This window comes from Stigmatopora argus, chromosome 7, assembly GCF_051989625.1.
Source record: "Stigmatopora argus isolate UIUO_Sarg chromosome 7, RoL_Sarg_1.0, whole genome shotgun sequence".
Classification (NCBI taxonomy): Eukaryota; Metazoa; Chordata; class Actinopteri; order Syngnathiformes; family Syngnathidae; genus Stigmatopora; species Stigmatopora argus.
In genome coordinates, this window is record NC_135393.1 from 1,190,248 (window position 1) to 1,204,062 (window position 13,815).

The 13,815-nt window shown below is 41.7% G+C and overlaps 1 protein-coding gene across 5 annotated transcripts in view; it reads right to left on the minus strand.

The window, feature by feature from the left end:
• LOC144076966 (lysine-specific demethylase 2A-like) overlaps positions 1-13,815 on the minus strand; it is a 156,819-nt gene that overhangs the window by 109,844 nt on the left and 33,160 nt on the right. For 2 of the 5 annotated variants that reach the window (XM_077604363.1, XM_077604366.1), the window contains 2 exons: positions 11,794-11,872; positions 8,865-8,911 (listed from right to left, as the gene is read on the minus strand). In XM_077604363.1, coding sequence (XP_077460489.1) covers positions 8,865-8,911; positions 11,794-11,872 — 126 coding nt within the window. Of the gene's footprint in view, positions 1-8,864; positions 8,912-11,793; positions 11,873-13,815 lie in introns of those variants that run through there. The other 3 variants (XM_077604365.1, XM_077604364.1, XM_077604368.1) reach the window with 2 other exon arrangements.

Consider the following 13,815-nt stretch of genomic DNA (forward strand, 5'->3'; position numbering starts at 1 on the left):
TCCTTTTTCAAAATTAATTATTTTATATTTTGGATTAACAAAGACAGGCATATTAACTTCCTTATTTTATTGACCCTAATTATGTGCTTTTGATTCATACAGTATCTCAGAAATACCACTTGTGATTATTTTTCTTAAGATTTTCCCTTCAAAGTAACCTATTTCTACTCCCTATTAAAACCATGAATATGGAGGTGCAAATTGGGAATCGGGGGCAGCTTATATACGTAAATAGTAAAATTTAACAATTTCAAGGTAACTTTCAGGGTGCGGGTTATACGTGTGTGCGGCTTATATGCGAGTAAATACGGTGCTTTGAAGGGAAAATCATCACAAGTGGTATTTCTGTGTGAATCAAAAGAACATTATTAGGGTCAATTAAATAAGGAAGTTAATATGCCTGGCTGTAAATTCAAAATATTAAATTATTCAATTTGAAAAAAGAAATAAGTCTATCTTGATGAGAACCTGATGAGACTGCGCCCTATCACACGGTGCGTTTTATAAGTGTGAAAATACGGTATCTTGATGAGAACCGGATGCTTTTTAATTACAGAAATTACATTTTTCTTACCAGAAGTTTAAGATGTTGTGGCAGCCATATTGCTTCTAATGTCAAAATATCTCAATTCTTTTGATGGTTCATATCACTCCAATAGTGGTCACTTTTGAACAAGAAATGAAACAAACAAAAAACTCAAGGTGGAATTTTGTTTTATTTCAAAATCAAGGCTACTCTCGAGATACGAAAACAATCCAAGGTACGAAATCCCCCCAAAAGTAAATCTGTAATTCCTTATCCGTTATTTTATTTTGAAATTGTCACGGCTGCATTGATTCTCACTTTAGTACCTCGCTACACTCTACTGGGGTCTCATTGGATGTCTCACAACAACCAATACAGTAATGCCTCGAATATCGCGGCTTCAAATTTCACGGCTTCACAACATCACAGATTTCTTTTTCTGCTTGCTACTAGGACTCGGCAATGAAGTTTAAAAATATATATACAGTAATTTGAGATAAGAGTAAAATTTCAAGCAAATATTTATTGGATTGGATTGGATAACTTTATTCATCCCGTATTCGGGAAATTTCGTTGTCACAGTAGCAAGAGGGTGAGGATGCAGAAATAGGAAAGGCATTTTAGACATAAATAGATAGGTAATAAGTAAGTTAATAAATAAAAACATGAATAAATATATAAATAAATAAGCGTGTTGCTGAAATATATATATACGCATACGTGTACAGACAAATATACATACATACACATACATATATATATAAACACATACATACATACACATAGATGTACATGCATGCATATGGTAGGTCTTAACACTGGTCAGGATCCTCCGCTCTCCAACTTCCTCTACAGAGTCCAAAGGACAGCCCAGAACAGAGCTGGCCCTCCTGACCAGCTTATTCAGGCTGTTCTTGTCCCTCTCCGTGCTCCCGCATCCCCAACAGACCACTGCATAAACCACTGTAGATGCCACCAGTGTCCTGCACACTCCAAAGGACCGTAGACTCCTCAGTAGGTAGAGGCGGCTCTGCCCCTTTTATACAGGGCATCTATGTTTGTGGACCAGTCTAGTTTGTTGTCGAGGTGAGACACCCAGGTACTTAAAATTCTCCACGATTTCAATGTCTGTACCCTGGATGTTCACCTGAGTGGTCTGTTGAGGATTCCTCTGAAAATTGATGACCATTTCCTTTGTCTTACTGGTCTTGATGTAGAGGTGGTTTTGCCTACACCAGTCAACAAAGGCTGTGATGACTCCCCTGTACTCCAGGTTGTTCCCGTCCGTCACTCGTCCAACAATAGGGGTGTTGTCCGAGAACTGCTGGAGGTGGCAGGTGTCTGTATTATGTTTGAAGTCTGATGTGTAGAGGGAGAAGAGGAGTGGGGAGAGCACTGTGCCTTGTGGGGCCCCCGTGCTGCAAGCTACCACATCAGACGTACAGTCCTGGAGTCTCACATATTGTGGTCTGTCAGTGAGGAAGTCAATGATCCATGCGGCTAGGTGGTTCCTTACTCCAGCCTCTTCCAGTTTCCCTCTCAGTAGGACCGACTGAATGGTGTTGAACGCACTGGATAGGCCAAAAAACATCATTCTCAGCGTGCTTCCCTTGTTCTCCAGGTGTGAAAGAGACCTGTGCATCAGGTAGGTGGTAGCATCTTCCACACCAATGCCTGGACGATAGGCGAACTGCAGAGGGTCCAGCTCTGCATTCATCAGGGGGCTGAGGTGATTGAGGATGATTCTCTCCAATGTCTTGATCAGGTGAGAGGTTAATTACCGGCCTGAAGTGGTTTGGCTCCCTGGGGTTCGCAGTCTTTGGAACTGGGACAACACAGGAAGTTTTCCATAAGGTGGGGACCTTCTGCAGACTGAGGCTGAGGTTGAAAATATGCAGAATCACTGCCAAGCTGATCCGCACACTCTCTCAGTAGTCTGGAGCTGAGGCCGTCTGGACCGGTAGCCTTCCTTGCTTCGATCTTCTTTAGCTGTTTTATCACCTGATCGACAGTAATGCCGAGGCCGGTGGAAGAGGGGGAGGAAGAGGAGGAGTAGAAAGAGGGGGGAGAGTTGCTTCTTGTCTGGGGGGTCAGGGGAGTGGGGGCAGGACTGAATCTGTTAAAGAACTGATGCAGTTCATTGGCCCACTCCCTGTCTCCGGACTCCGAGTCTCTCTCACTGTTGCCTCCATGGCCCGAAATGGTCCTCAAGCTCCTCCAGACCTCTTTGGTGTTGCCTCTCTGGAGTTGGTTCTCTAGCTTCCTCCTGTAGATGGTCTTTCCTTTCCTTATCTCTCTCTTCAGCTCCTTCTGGAATATTTTCAGACTCTCTTTCTCTCCAGACCCAAAAGCCATCTTCTTGTTGTTCAGGAGGGCCCTTAGATCCCTGGTGACCCACGGCTTATTGTTGGAGAAACAACGCACCTTCTTGGAGGGTACAATGTTCTCAACACAGAAGTTAATATAATCTGTGATGCAGTGGGTCAAGCTGTCAATGTCTTTCCTAAGTGAATTGCACAGCACCTCCCAGTCAGTGGTCTCAAAACAGTCCCTCAGTACCATGCTGGTCCCTCTTTGTATGATCCTCGTGGTAGGTTTTATTTTCCTCACCATAAGGATGTAGGTGGGGATCAGATGGACCAGGTTGTGGTCTGAGCGGCCCAGTGGGGGCAGGGGGACTGAGCTGTATGCCTCCTTTGTGTTGGCATACAGCAGGTCCAGAGTTTTTTGTTCCCTGGTGTGGCACTTCACATACTGAGTGAAGGTGGGGAGAGTAGAAGCCAAGGGAACATGGTTAAAATCGCCAGACATAAGAAGGAGAGACTGGGGGTGTGACGTCTGCAGTCGGGACACAGTAGCGTGAAGCAGCTCGCGAGCGACTGCCGGATCGGCCAAAGGAGGTATATATGCAGTTATTACGATAACGTGCGAGAACTCCCGGGGGATGTAAAACGGCCTGATGCTAACAGCTACTAGCTCAATATCTCGAGTGCAAAGTTGCTCCTTCACAGTAAAATGCCCGGGGCTGCACCATCTACTATTAAAAAAAACAGCTAGTCCCCCACCTTTCTTCCTACCGCTCTCCTCAGCATCTCTGTCCGCCCTCACCAGCTGAAAGCCATCCAAGGAGACGGAAGAGTCTGCTGTTAGTTCATTCAGCTAGGTCTCCGTGAAGCACGTAATGCAGATTCTCCGATAATGTCGTTGTTGTTTGGTAAGCGCTGTTAGCTCTTCCATCTTATTGGGGAGAGATCTTACGTTCCCCATAATAATAGATGGAATGCTGGGTCTGAAGCGTCGCTTTCTCTCCTGACATTTTCGTCCAGCTCTGCATCCTTTTCTCTTCCTCTTTAACTCCGCGGGGAGGTCCAGGTGCAGAGGAATCCAGGTGTTGCGTAGCGCTAACAGCTGATCCTTTGTGTAAGACAGGGGAGGCATGACTGAGTGGGTCAAAAATTTAATGTCCAGAATTTGCAAAGATAAACTAAACTAATAGATCAAAGACTGCCTCTCGCACAACTCGAGTCTTGGAGTAGAGTCTTGAAAGTAAAGTTTTAAAACATTAAAGTATGGAATATAATATATAAAGTAAAGTAACAAGTAAAATCTTAAGAGACAATAAAACGTAAAAATAAAGGATAAAAAAGCATTAAAAACACAGAATACGAGTGAGGGTTTAGGGAGCTACTGCAACAAGCAGCCGCTTTAAACGGCGCCTATGATGTTTAGAGATTATCTTGAGATACGAGAAAATGTTGATATACGAGCATCTAGTGGACGCAAGAGGCTGCTTATAAAAACGTCTGTTCACAACTCCCTCGTGTAATGTCTCTACGAGCACTGAGCGGAGCGTTGCATTTCTTCCAGTGTTTTTTTTCCCCGTTAGTCAGTGCAGAATGGTGGAGCTTGCTCGCCAATACGAGAGGATTACTACTTCCCGGGCAAGTTGGCAAGTGGCCGTGCGTTATCCTATTGTGAGGACATTTGTGTGCATCATTTTGGGAATATTTTGAAGGGAAGACAAAAGCAAACAACCCTCGATAGGTTTCATCTGAAAGTCAGGGTGGAGGCGGGGCAAATAGAGCCAACCCGGGAGAAGAAAAGTAGAAAAATTTAAAACATAATTAGAATTAAGTTTTGTGGAAGGTTAGATTAAATTTATTTTTGAGTGCGTCTGCATCATAATCCAAGTTCAGTTAAATTGTTTTGTTGTTACGAGCGCGTTGCCGTGCAAAAAGTCTCTCTCTCTCTGTCCTCTCTCTCTCCCCTCCACGAAATCCGTCTAATTTTAGTACTATTTAACACATTTTAGTAGTATTAAACCACTAGTTATTTGTTACTTTGTTAATAGATGGCGAATTAGAACAAATAAAAATGTTTTTCCAATCCAATATCCTGTTTTTGGTGTTTTTTCAGAGGATTCGAACAAATTAATTTGTTTTTAGTTCATTTCTATGGGAAACGTTCATCTGAGTTACAAGCAATGTTCCCTCTAAGCTGCGCGCGTGCGCAATTGCGCACTACTCTCGTCTTCTCTGCGCAGCAGCAATCATATGGCGTGCAGTATATATTTTTTTACCCCTTTCCCCATGATGGCGCCGTTTAAGCGGCAGCCAGTGGCAGTAGCTCTGTCCACTCTTATGTTTTTCATGTTTTACATGAAAAATTAGAGGGAACATTGACATGCAGCTGCTTGTGGCAGGTGTGATACTGGTGTGCCCATAGCGAGCAATGATGTCGTGACCGGATGATTCGCCTTAAGACGTTTTGCCGACGGACGTTTGACAGACGGACAGGTCGCCGAATGAACGTTCGTTCAAACAGCGTTTAATGATTAAATACAAATACTAGTATTTGTTAGTTTAATGATTAAATACAAATACTAGTATTTGTTAGTTTAATGATTAAATACTAGTATTTGTATTTAATCAGTAAACGCTATTTTCAGCTGGATTTGACCGAATTTGAGAGCATTTTGAGCCGTTCGGCGAATGGACGTATATGGACGTTTTTTTGCCTCAATCACGACATCATCGCGACATTTTACCGAGGAATTCACTTCCCTGGGCTCGGTTCTAATGTCCAAAGAGCTCCAGTATTTGTATTTAATCATTATACGCTGTTTTTGGCTGGATTTGACCGAATTTGAGAGCATTTTGAGCCGTTTGGCGAATGGACGTATATAGACGTTTTTTTGCTTCCATCGCGACATTTTACCGAGGATTTCACTTCCCTGGGCTCGGTTCTAATGTCCAAAGAGTTCCAGTATTTGTATTTAATCATTAAATGCTGTTTTAAGATGGATTTGACCCGATTGCTGTCATTTTACGGCTCGGTTCTGCTGCATCTGCCCGCCCAAGAGTGCTTATTCCCGGGCTGCCATGCCCGCCCAAGAGTGCTTATTCCTGGGCTGCCATTGATGGTAGACTAATAAATTGAGAGTGATGAGTGGCAAAGGGAAATGAATCATTGATTTTTACTATAATTTGGATAAAGCCGGCGGCGGGCCGGATTAAAAATCCTAACGGGCCCTATATGGCCCGCGGGCCGAGGTTGAAAAACTTGTACACACACGATCCGGGAGCGGGGCGAGCGCACGAATCCTGTTTCGGCGAAACCTCCGTTCGGCGGAACGTCCATTCGGCGACCTGCCCGTCTGTCAAACGTCCGTCGGCGAAACGTCTTTAGGCGAATCATCCGAGTACCGATGATGTCGCTCACACTGGTACTCAGTGCGTTCAGGGAGGTTGTCTTTCTGCCCAGACCAACGAAAAATTAGAGGGAACATTGGTTACAAGTAAATCGACATACGAGCATTAAGCTCGTATCTCGAGATACCGTATATATACTTATTTGTTTTTTTGTTTTGTTTTAAATAGTGGTGACGCTACTTTGCGGTTTTTCGTTTATCGTTTATGTCTGGTCTACATTAATCGTGATAATCGAGGGATTACTGCATCCATGTTTCAAGATTCTCTCTAATGTACTTTTGACCGCTGTTCGTCGTCACGTAGTTCTGACTGTGATTTTTTGTTGAGTTTTTCCAAGTGTGGATAAAGCAGCTGCTTCTGTTTTTATCATCAAGCCGCCCCAAAAAATTACCAGTGCAAATGAAAAGAAGTAGTCAGCGAGGAGGACAATGATGAGTTGCTTGAGGGGCACTAAAACTAACTCTCTCTAGTTAATGGAACAATCGGCAAGAAAGTGGGCGAGGAGGAAGCAGTGAGCATTCCAGCAGCAAAAATCAAAGAAATGCAGGAGAAATTTCACGGACTTTATGTTTTCGTGGAAAAAAACATCCAGAAAAAGTGTTCATGAGTTGTGCGATCGCCCACTTTGACAACGTTTGTCTGTTGCATTATAGGAACATTATTAAAAGTCGTCTGGATATATATTTTTTTCAAAACGTCCGTCAACCGAAGCACTGAAGAAGGGCCACTTAAATCCAAACAGGTAAAAACCAGCATCGACTAATTAAATGAGTGAAAAGTCGAATTCCAAAGAAACCATTAAACGTTAGTTTGTTGTTGATTACTGTTGTTAACGTTGTTGTTTGAATTCTTAATGTTGCGTTTATGAGGTGTGTTTATGTTCGTGTTTGTGTGCTCTCTCTCTCTCTGTTGCCTACCGTTAGCTTCCTCTTGTTCCCATGCCTTTCAACACGCATGGTTGTTATTCATTTTATTTTAATAAATCTTTTTATTATAAATTTCTCTAATTTTTGTGTTTCTCACACCTTTCCTACAAAATTGGGACACATTGACCAATTCTGAAGAGTTTAATTGGTAGTTGTGTGAGGGCCGTGGAACGAATTTGAGAATTTAAATATAAAGTAACGTTCTACTTACGAAATTTTAAACTTACGAAACAAGTTCTGCAACCAATTAATTTCGTAAGTAGAGGTACGACTGTAGTGCTGGGAGATCCAAAACCCCCTCAAATATACTCTGAGACTGAGATCTGGGGTTATTGCACAAAACGAGTGTAAACGATTAAATCTGTTAATATTAGTGATTGCCCTGCAATTGGCTGGCAAGAGGCTACCTATGTAATCGATCCCGAATCGATTGCCACGCTAAAGTCGCACAATAGGAATCATTTGTCAGAACTTGTAACTCGGATGATTCACAATGCACTCGTGTTATCGAATTCATCCGGTTTACAGTGCAGTTGAATCAAATGCGGAAGTAAGATGCGGAAGCGGTGGCAGGGGTGAGAATTTCTAGGCATTTAAATTGGAAGTGTTAGTTTTTCGAAATGGTTGCTTAAAAAAATTTAAGTTACAATTTTTGGGAATTTCCAGTTTGCATTACTTGTCCGGAGTAAACTCCAGAAATTCCGGAGAAGTTGGCAACTCTGCTGTCAAGGAGGCAACCCCAGAACCCACTGGTGGACACCGGCGGCAACGGATGCCTCAGGCTGACGAAGGAGTCCCATCGGGCCTTATTGGCCCACGGGACTCTGGAAGCAGCTGACGGGTACCGACTGGCCAAGCGGCAGGCAGCTCTGGTGGTCTCTGCGGCAAAAACCCAGCCTTGGGACGAGTTTGATGAGGCCATGGAGAATGGGAGTTCACCCAACCAGTGTACATTAGCTTTGCGGACTTGGAAAAAACGTTCGACTATGTCACCCAGGGAGTCATTCCGTCCGTATGGGGTTCCCTCATACGTGGGGTTCCACTCCCTCTATGACCGGTGTAAGAGTCTGGTCCGCGTAGGCGGAAGTAAGCCGGATCCGTTTCCAGTGACGGTTGGACACTGGGGTGGCCTATGTCACTGATTCTGTTCATAACTTTTATGGAGAGAATATTTAGACGCAGCACTGGTGTTGAGGTGGTCCGGCTTCTGTTGGCTTTATCAAGCCGTGATCTCCAACTCTCACTGGAACGTTTCACAACCAAGTGTAAAGCGGTCGGAAAAGGCGGCATGCCCCTCTTGGTCAGGTTGAGGTCCTTCCAAGTGGAGGAGTTTAAGTATCTTGGAAGTGAGGGAAGAATGGAGCAGGAGATCGACAGGCGGATCGGTGCGGTGTCTGCAGTGATGCAGTCCATCTTGGTGAAGAAGGAGCTGAGCTGAAAAGCGAGGCAGTCTATTCACCGGTCGATCTAGGTTCCCACCCTTTTTGGCAAACCTTTTGGTGAGCCTTATATTCATTTTTGACAGCGGTGATTTTGCTCAGAAACTGACCCATTAATGCCAGTGTTTTTAGAAATGCAGTTCTTTGGATGTTGTTCTAGGTTCTTTTGCTACCTTCGCGATTAACACTCTTGGAAAAAAAAGACAATAGCCTACATGTTTCTATTTCTACAAACTGTTCAATAAAGAAGGAAATTGCATACCAACAAACATTTTGACATCAAGAACACTGAAGCTCGGATCAGGCATCCTATGAAAATAGAAAAGGGGGAAAACTGTTAATATGCACACACTTTACAACAAATTATGGTTGCTTTTAAGTTCAGTAAAGTGAAAAGCATATACACATGCACGCACGCACGCATGCATGCATGCACGCACACACACACACACACACACAGACACACACACACTGTACCTTGTGAAAGTATTCAGAGCCCCTCAAAATTTTCAAACCTTTCGCCACATTTCAGGATTCATTCATAAAGATGTAAAATTAAAACTTTTTGTAAATAATCAACATGTAGGACATGAAGTGGAGTGAAATTTATTGGATATTTTAAACTTTAACAAATGAAACCCTGAAAAGTGGTCACAACGCAAGCGAATTCGGACGATACTTTCATTTATTTCAAAATAGAGAAAAGATAAACAGATAACACGTTAAACAAAATTTATTTCGCTGTCTTTGAATAAAATTCAAGAAAAAAAAACGTACATATCTTAGACGTGAAAAAACTCACGTTCCATCACTGCTCGCTCGGGTCACAGCCACCCTACCTAGGGCGCTGACGTATAAACCTAGTTAAACATGCTTTGACTGGCCAGACGCGAGTAGCCTTGAGTTTGAAATAAAACAAAATTCCACTTTAATTTTTATACATTTCCTATGTTTTCTGTTGTTTTCATTAAAAGGCAGGTTATTTCCTTTTCATTCAGGCACCTAGGGGGACAGATTTGGGTCCTATAGTTGTAGTTTGAGTGGTAGTCTTTAGTAGAGAGCACCGCGAACGTTTCCAGCGGAGTTTTATTCAGTGTTTATCAAAGTTGAATGTAATGTGTTGTCAAACAAAAATGCTCTACATTGTCAATTACTTGGATGTGATTTAAAAGAAGCTGAAGAATAATCTGTGTGCCTTTGTCTCACTCTCTGACCGGAGTATCTGGTAGATGGTGTCCCAGCGCTATCAAAGAACATCGCAACGCTAAACTAACTCGCTAATATTGATTTTTTTCCGTTGTATTTCCTGTTCGAAAGTGACAACTATTGGAGTAATATGAACCATCGAAAGAATTGAGATATTTTGACAGAAGCAATATGGCTGCCACAACATCTTAAACTTCTGGTTAGAACATTGTATTTTCTGTAATTAGAAGGCATCAGGTTCTCATCAAGATAGACTTATTTCTTCTTTCTGGACCCACTCCTCATAAATAGACAGGGTCCAGTCCTTCAAATTCCTGAGGGTCCACGTCACGGACAAGCTCTCCTGGTCTACCAACACCACGGTAGTGTTGAAGAAGGCCCAGAAACGACTCCATTTCCTGAGGGTACTCAGGCTGAACCACTTGGACACTAAGCTTCTGGTAACCTTCTATAGAGCCACTGTGGAGAGCTGGCATACTGCATTACAGTGTGGTACGCTGGAAGCACGGCAGCAGACAGAAAAGCCATGCAGAGAGTGATCAACACCGCCCAGAAGATCATCGGCTGCTCTCTGCCTTCACTGGATGACATTGCCAGCCCTCACTACCTCAGCAGAGCCGGAAACATTGTTTGGGACCCATACCACCCTGGTCACAACCTGTTCCAGCTGCTGCCCTCTGGCAGACGCTACAGGTGTCACAAAGCACGGACAAATAGACTTGGGGACAGTTTTTTTCCCACAGCTATCAGGGCTCTGAACTAGCACGACACGCAATCCCTTATGTGCAATAACTTTGGGGTGTGCAATAACTTTGGGGTGTGCAATAACAATGTGCAATATCTTAGATTGTCCAATATTTTAGAATTTACATTGCCAGGACGTGACTTTTTATATTTTTATATTACTTATGTTTTACTGGGAAAACGCACTTTGTGGAGTAGAACCACCAATTTCGTTATACGCAGCTGTGTATGATAACAATAGAGGCTTTTGATTTGATTTCTTTCAAACTGAATAATTTGAAGGGAATAGTACAACAGCAAACAGCCCATCGATAGCGAACGTGAGGGTGGAGTGTTTGTTCCGTTTACGAGTGCGTTGTGGAGAAAAAAAAACGAAGCCCCCCACCCCTTTTGTGCCCCCCTCCCCTCGGCGAAATCCGCCCAATTTAGTTAGATTAAACACATTTTATTTCTATTAAACCACTAGTTATGTGTTACATTGTTAATAGATGGGGAATTAGAAGAAATAAAACCTTTTTTCCAATCCAATATCCTGTTTTTGGTGTTTTTTCAAAGGGCTGGAACGAATTTTTTTTTTTTTCCATTCATTTCAATGGGAAACGTCCGCTCGAGTTACGAGAACCTCGACATACGATCTCAGTCTTGGAACGGATTACGATCGTATGTCGAGGTACCACTGTATTACATTTTCCTTATGATATTATATTATATTTATATATATATATATATATAATATATATATATATATATATATAGTCATACCTCATCATACCGCTCGTCATACAATATTCTCGTTTTACGACGGAAATTTCGATCTAATAATTCGCCTGAGATACGATCAAAATTTCGTGATGCGACCAAGCCAGGTGGTCATGGCACTGTCTTTTTTGCATCTCTTTCGTGTATAACCAAAATGGCGCCGTTCAAGTGGCAGCCGGTGGCAATCATACCAACTTCAAAATAAAATACGGGAAGTGTATTTTAGGGTTCAGGGGATGATTGATTTAGTTTAAAATTTCAGAACTTGGGTGGCTTTTTGTATCTAGGAACGAGAGGTTTTCCATCCAAACTTTTTGTAAGCTGAATATTCTTATTTAGAAGCATTCCTGCGATGTGAGTATTGCGCATTGCACGACATAACAAACGAGACATCTTTCAGGCCTACTTTGCAGAGCCGTTCAGTGGAAAGAAAATGAGGAAAGAAGCGTGAACGAAATAAGTATATTCATATTTGTTTTTACTTGAGTCCAAGTCCATCCATTTTCTCAAAGATGATTGGATCTCGGAGGCCTCCACGTTGGATGAGCTCATATGTTAAATCTAAAAGACAAGAATTTTTCAAATTAGAATGTGACCACTATACATTTCATGTGTTTTCATGATGAATTGCACTAAAATTTATATTAGAGAAGAACTTGACAGTTGAAAACCAGTTGACAGTTGAAAACCAGTTTGGCATCAAAGACAAGGGATTAAAGGCCTTGAGTCAAAGCCAACGCAGTCATCGAAAGGAACAACTGCAAGCATAGCGGAAGAAGCCACTGGTAAAACAATTGTAAAGCAAGCAAAGCACTGCGGATGCAAGCCTCAAGCCATGGCGGAAGAAGCCACTGGGAAAACAATTGAGCTGCTGAGGCTCGAAAGGGCCAAAGCAAAAAGAGCCTTCATCAATCAAGCTACTTACCTAGGCAAGGCGCCCTGTCTATTTTGGAGAAAATTAAAGACTTCTAAGTGCGCCTTATAGTCGTGAAAATATGATGTGTGTATATATATACATATATATATGTATATATATATATGTATATATATGTATATATATGTATAATATATATATGTATATATATGTATATATGTATATATATATGTATATATATATGTATATATGTATATATATATATATACATATATATATGTATATATATATATGTATATATATGTATATATATATATGTATATATATGTATATATGTATTATATATGTATATATATATGTATATATGTATATATATATATATATATACAGACGCTCCCCTACTTACGAACGAGTTAGGTTCTGAGCGATTGTTCATAAGTTGAATTTGTTTGTAAGTTGGTCAGTGCTATATTTTGTATTATAATTTATATTTAAGGCCTATATAAGTATACTGAAGCCTATATAAGTATATTGAAGGTTTATATAAGTGCATTTGTATGTTTAAGGCTTGTATAAGTAACACACATTGGTTTGTACTGAAAATAACATTTAATAAAATGGAGAGAATATATACAGTACTGTATACATACATTAGAGAGAGAGATTTACTAGAAACTGGCCGAAAGAAGCTATCTAATGACGATTGCAGTTTTCTTTTTTTCATCATAAATGATGCGGTAGCACTGTATGGCATCATTCAATGGATTTGCAAACTTTGTGCAACGTTCATTATTTGGGTCCTGCTGCTCGATCTTTATGTTTATAAATGGTACTGACGGTCGAACGATTCAAGTTGTATTCCCGTGCAACGCGCATCAAGCTTCGTTATTATTGCCACTCATTTCAAATGAAATGGCTTGCCTCTTCCTTGCACCTCCCTCAATAGAAGCCTTTCGCTTTTCACCAACCATATTGAATAATGGATGCACGAGATATTTAATGATAAAAATGAAAAAAGGTTCTTTGCGCACTGGAGATACATTCACGCACTTCCGCATTGGAACGAAGTGGGCAGAAGAAGGTAGATGCTAGGTGAGCTGAGCTCTCACAGCGCCAGGCGTCGGTATTAGCGGCGGAAAGAAGTACTACTCGGAAAAAGGCGCGCAATACAAAATCGAATTTACGAACATTTTTCGACATAAACGCAATTTGCAGACATGTTCGTATGTACCGTTGTTCGTAACTCGAATGTTCGTAAGTAGGGGAGCGTCTGTATGTATTTGTATAAATATATGTATATATGTATGCACATAATTTGGAGCAAATATTTATCTTGAGATACTCCTACTTGAAATGAGAAGTTGCTATAAAAATAATAATAAATAATTGCTTTTATGCTTGGGACGTTTTTTTGCCGTCGCGGGTGTCGTTCGTGCACCGACCCCACTCCCACATATTTTTGTCTTAAGTTGTCGCCCTCCTCATTAGCCGGTCCGCGAGAAAATAGAAAGAGCTTTACGGGTCCGCGGTGAGAAAAAGGTTGGGGACCGTGGTCTTAGATGATGCGGGATGCTTAGGAGGCATTTTAATCGGGGGAGTAAACATCCAAACAATGCTGGAAATAGCCTCG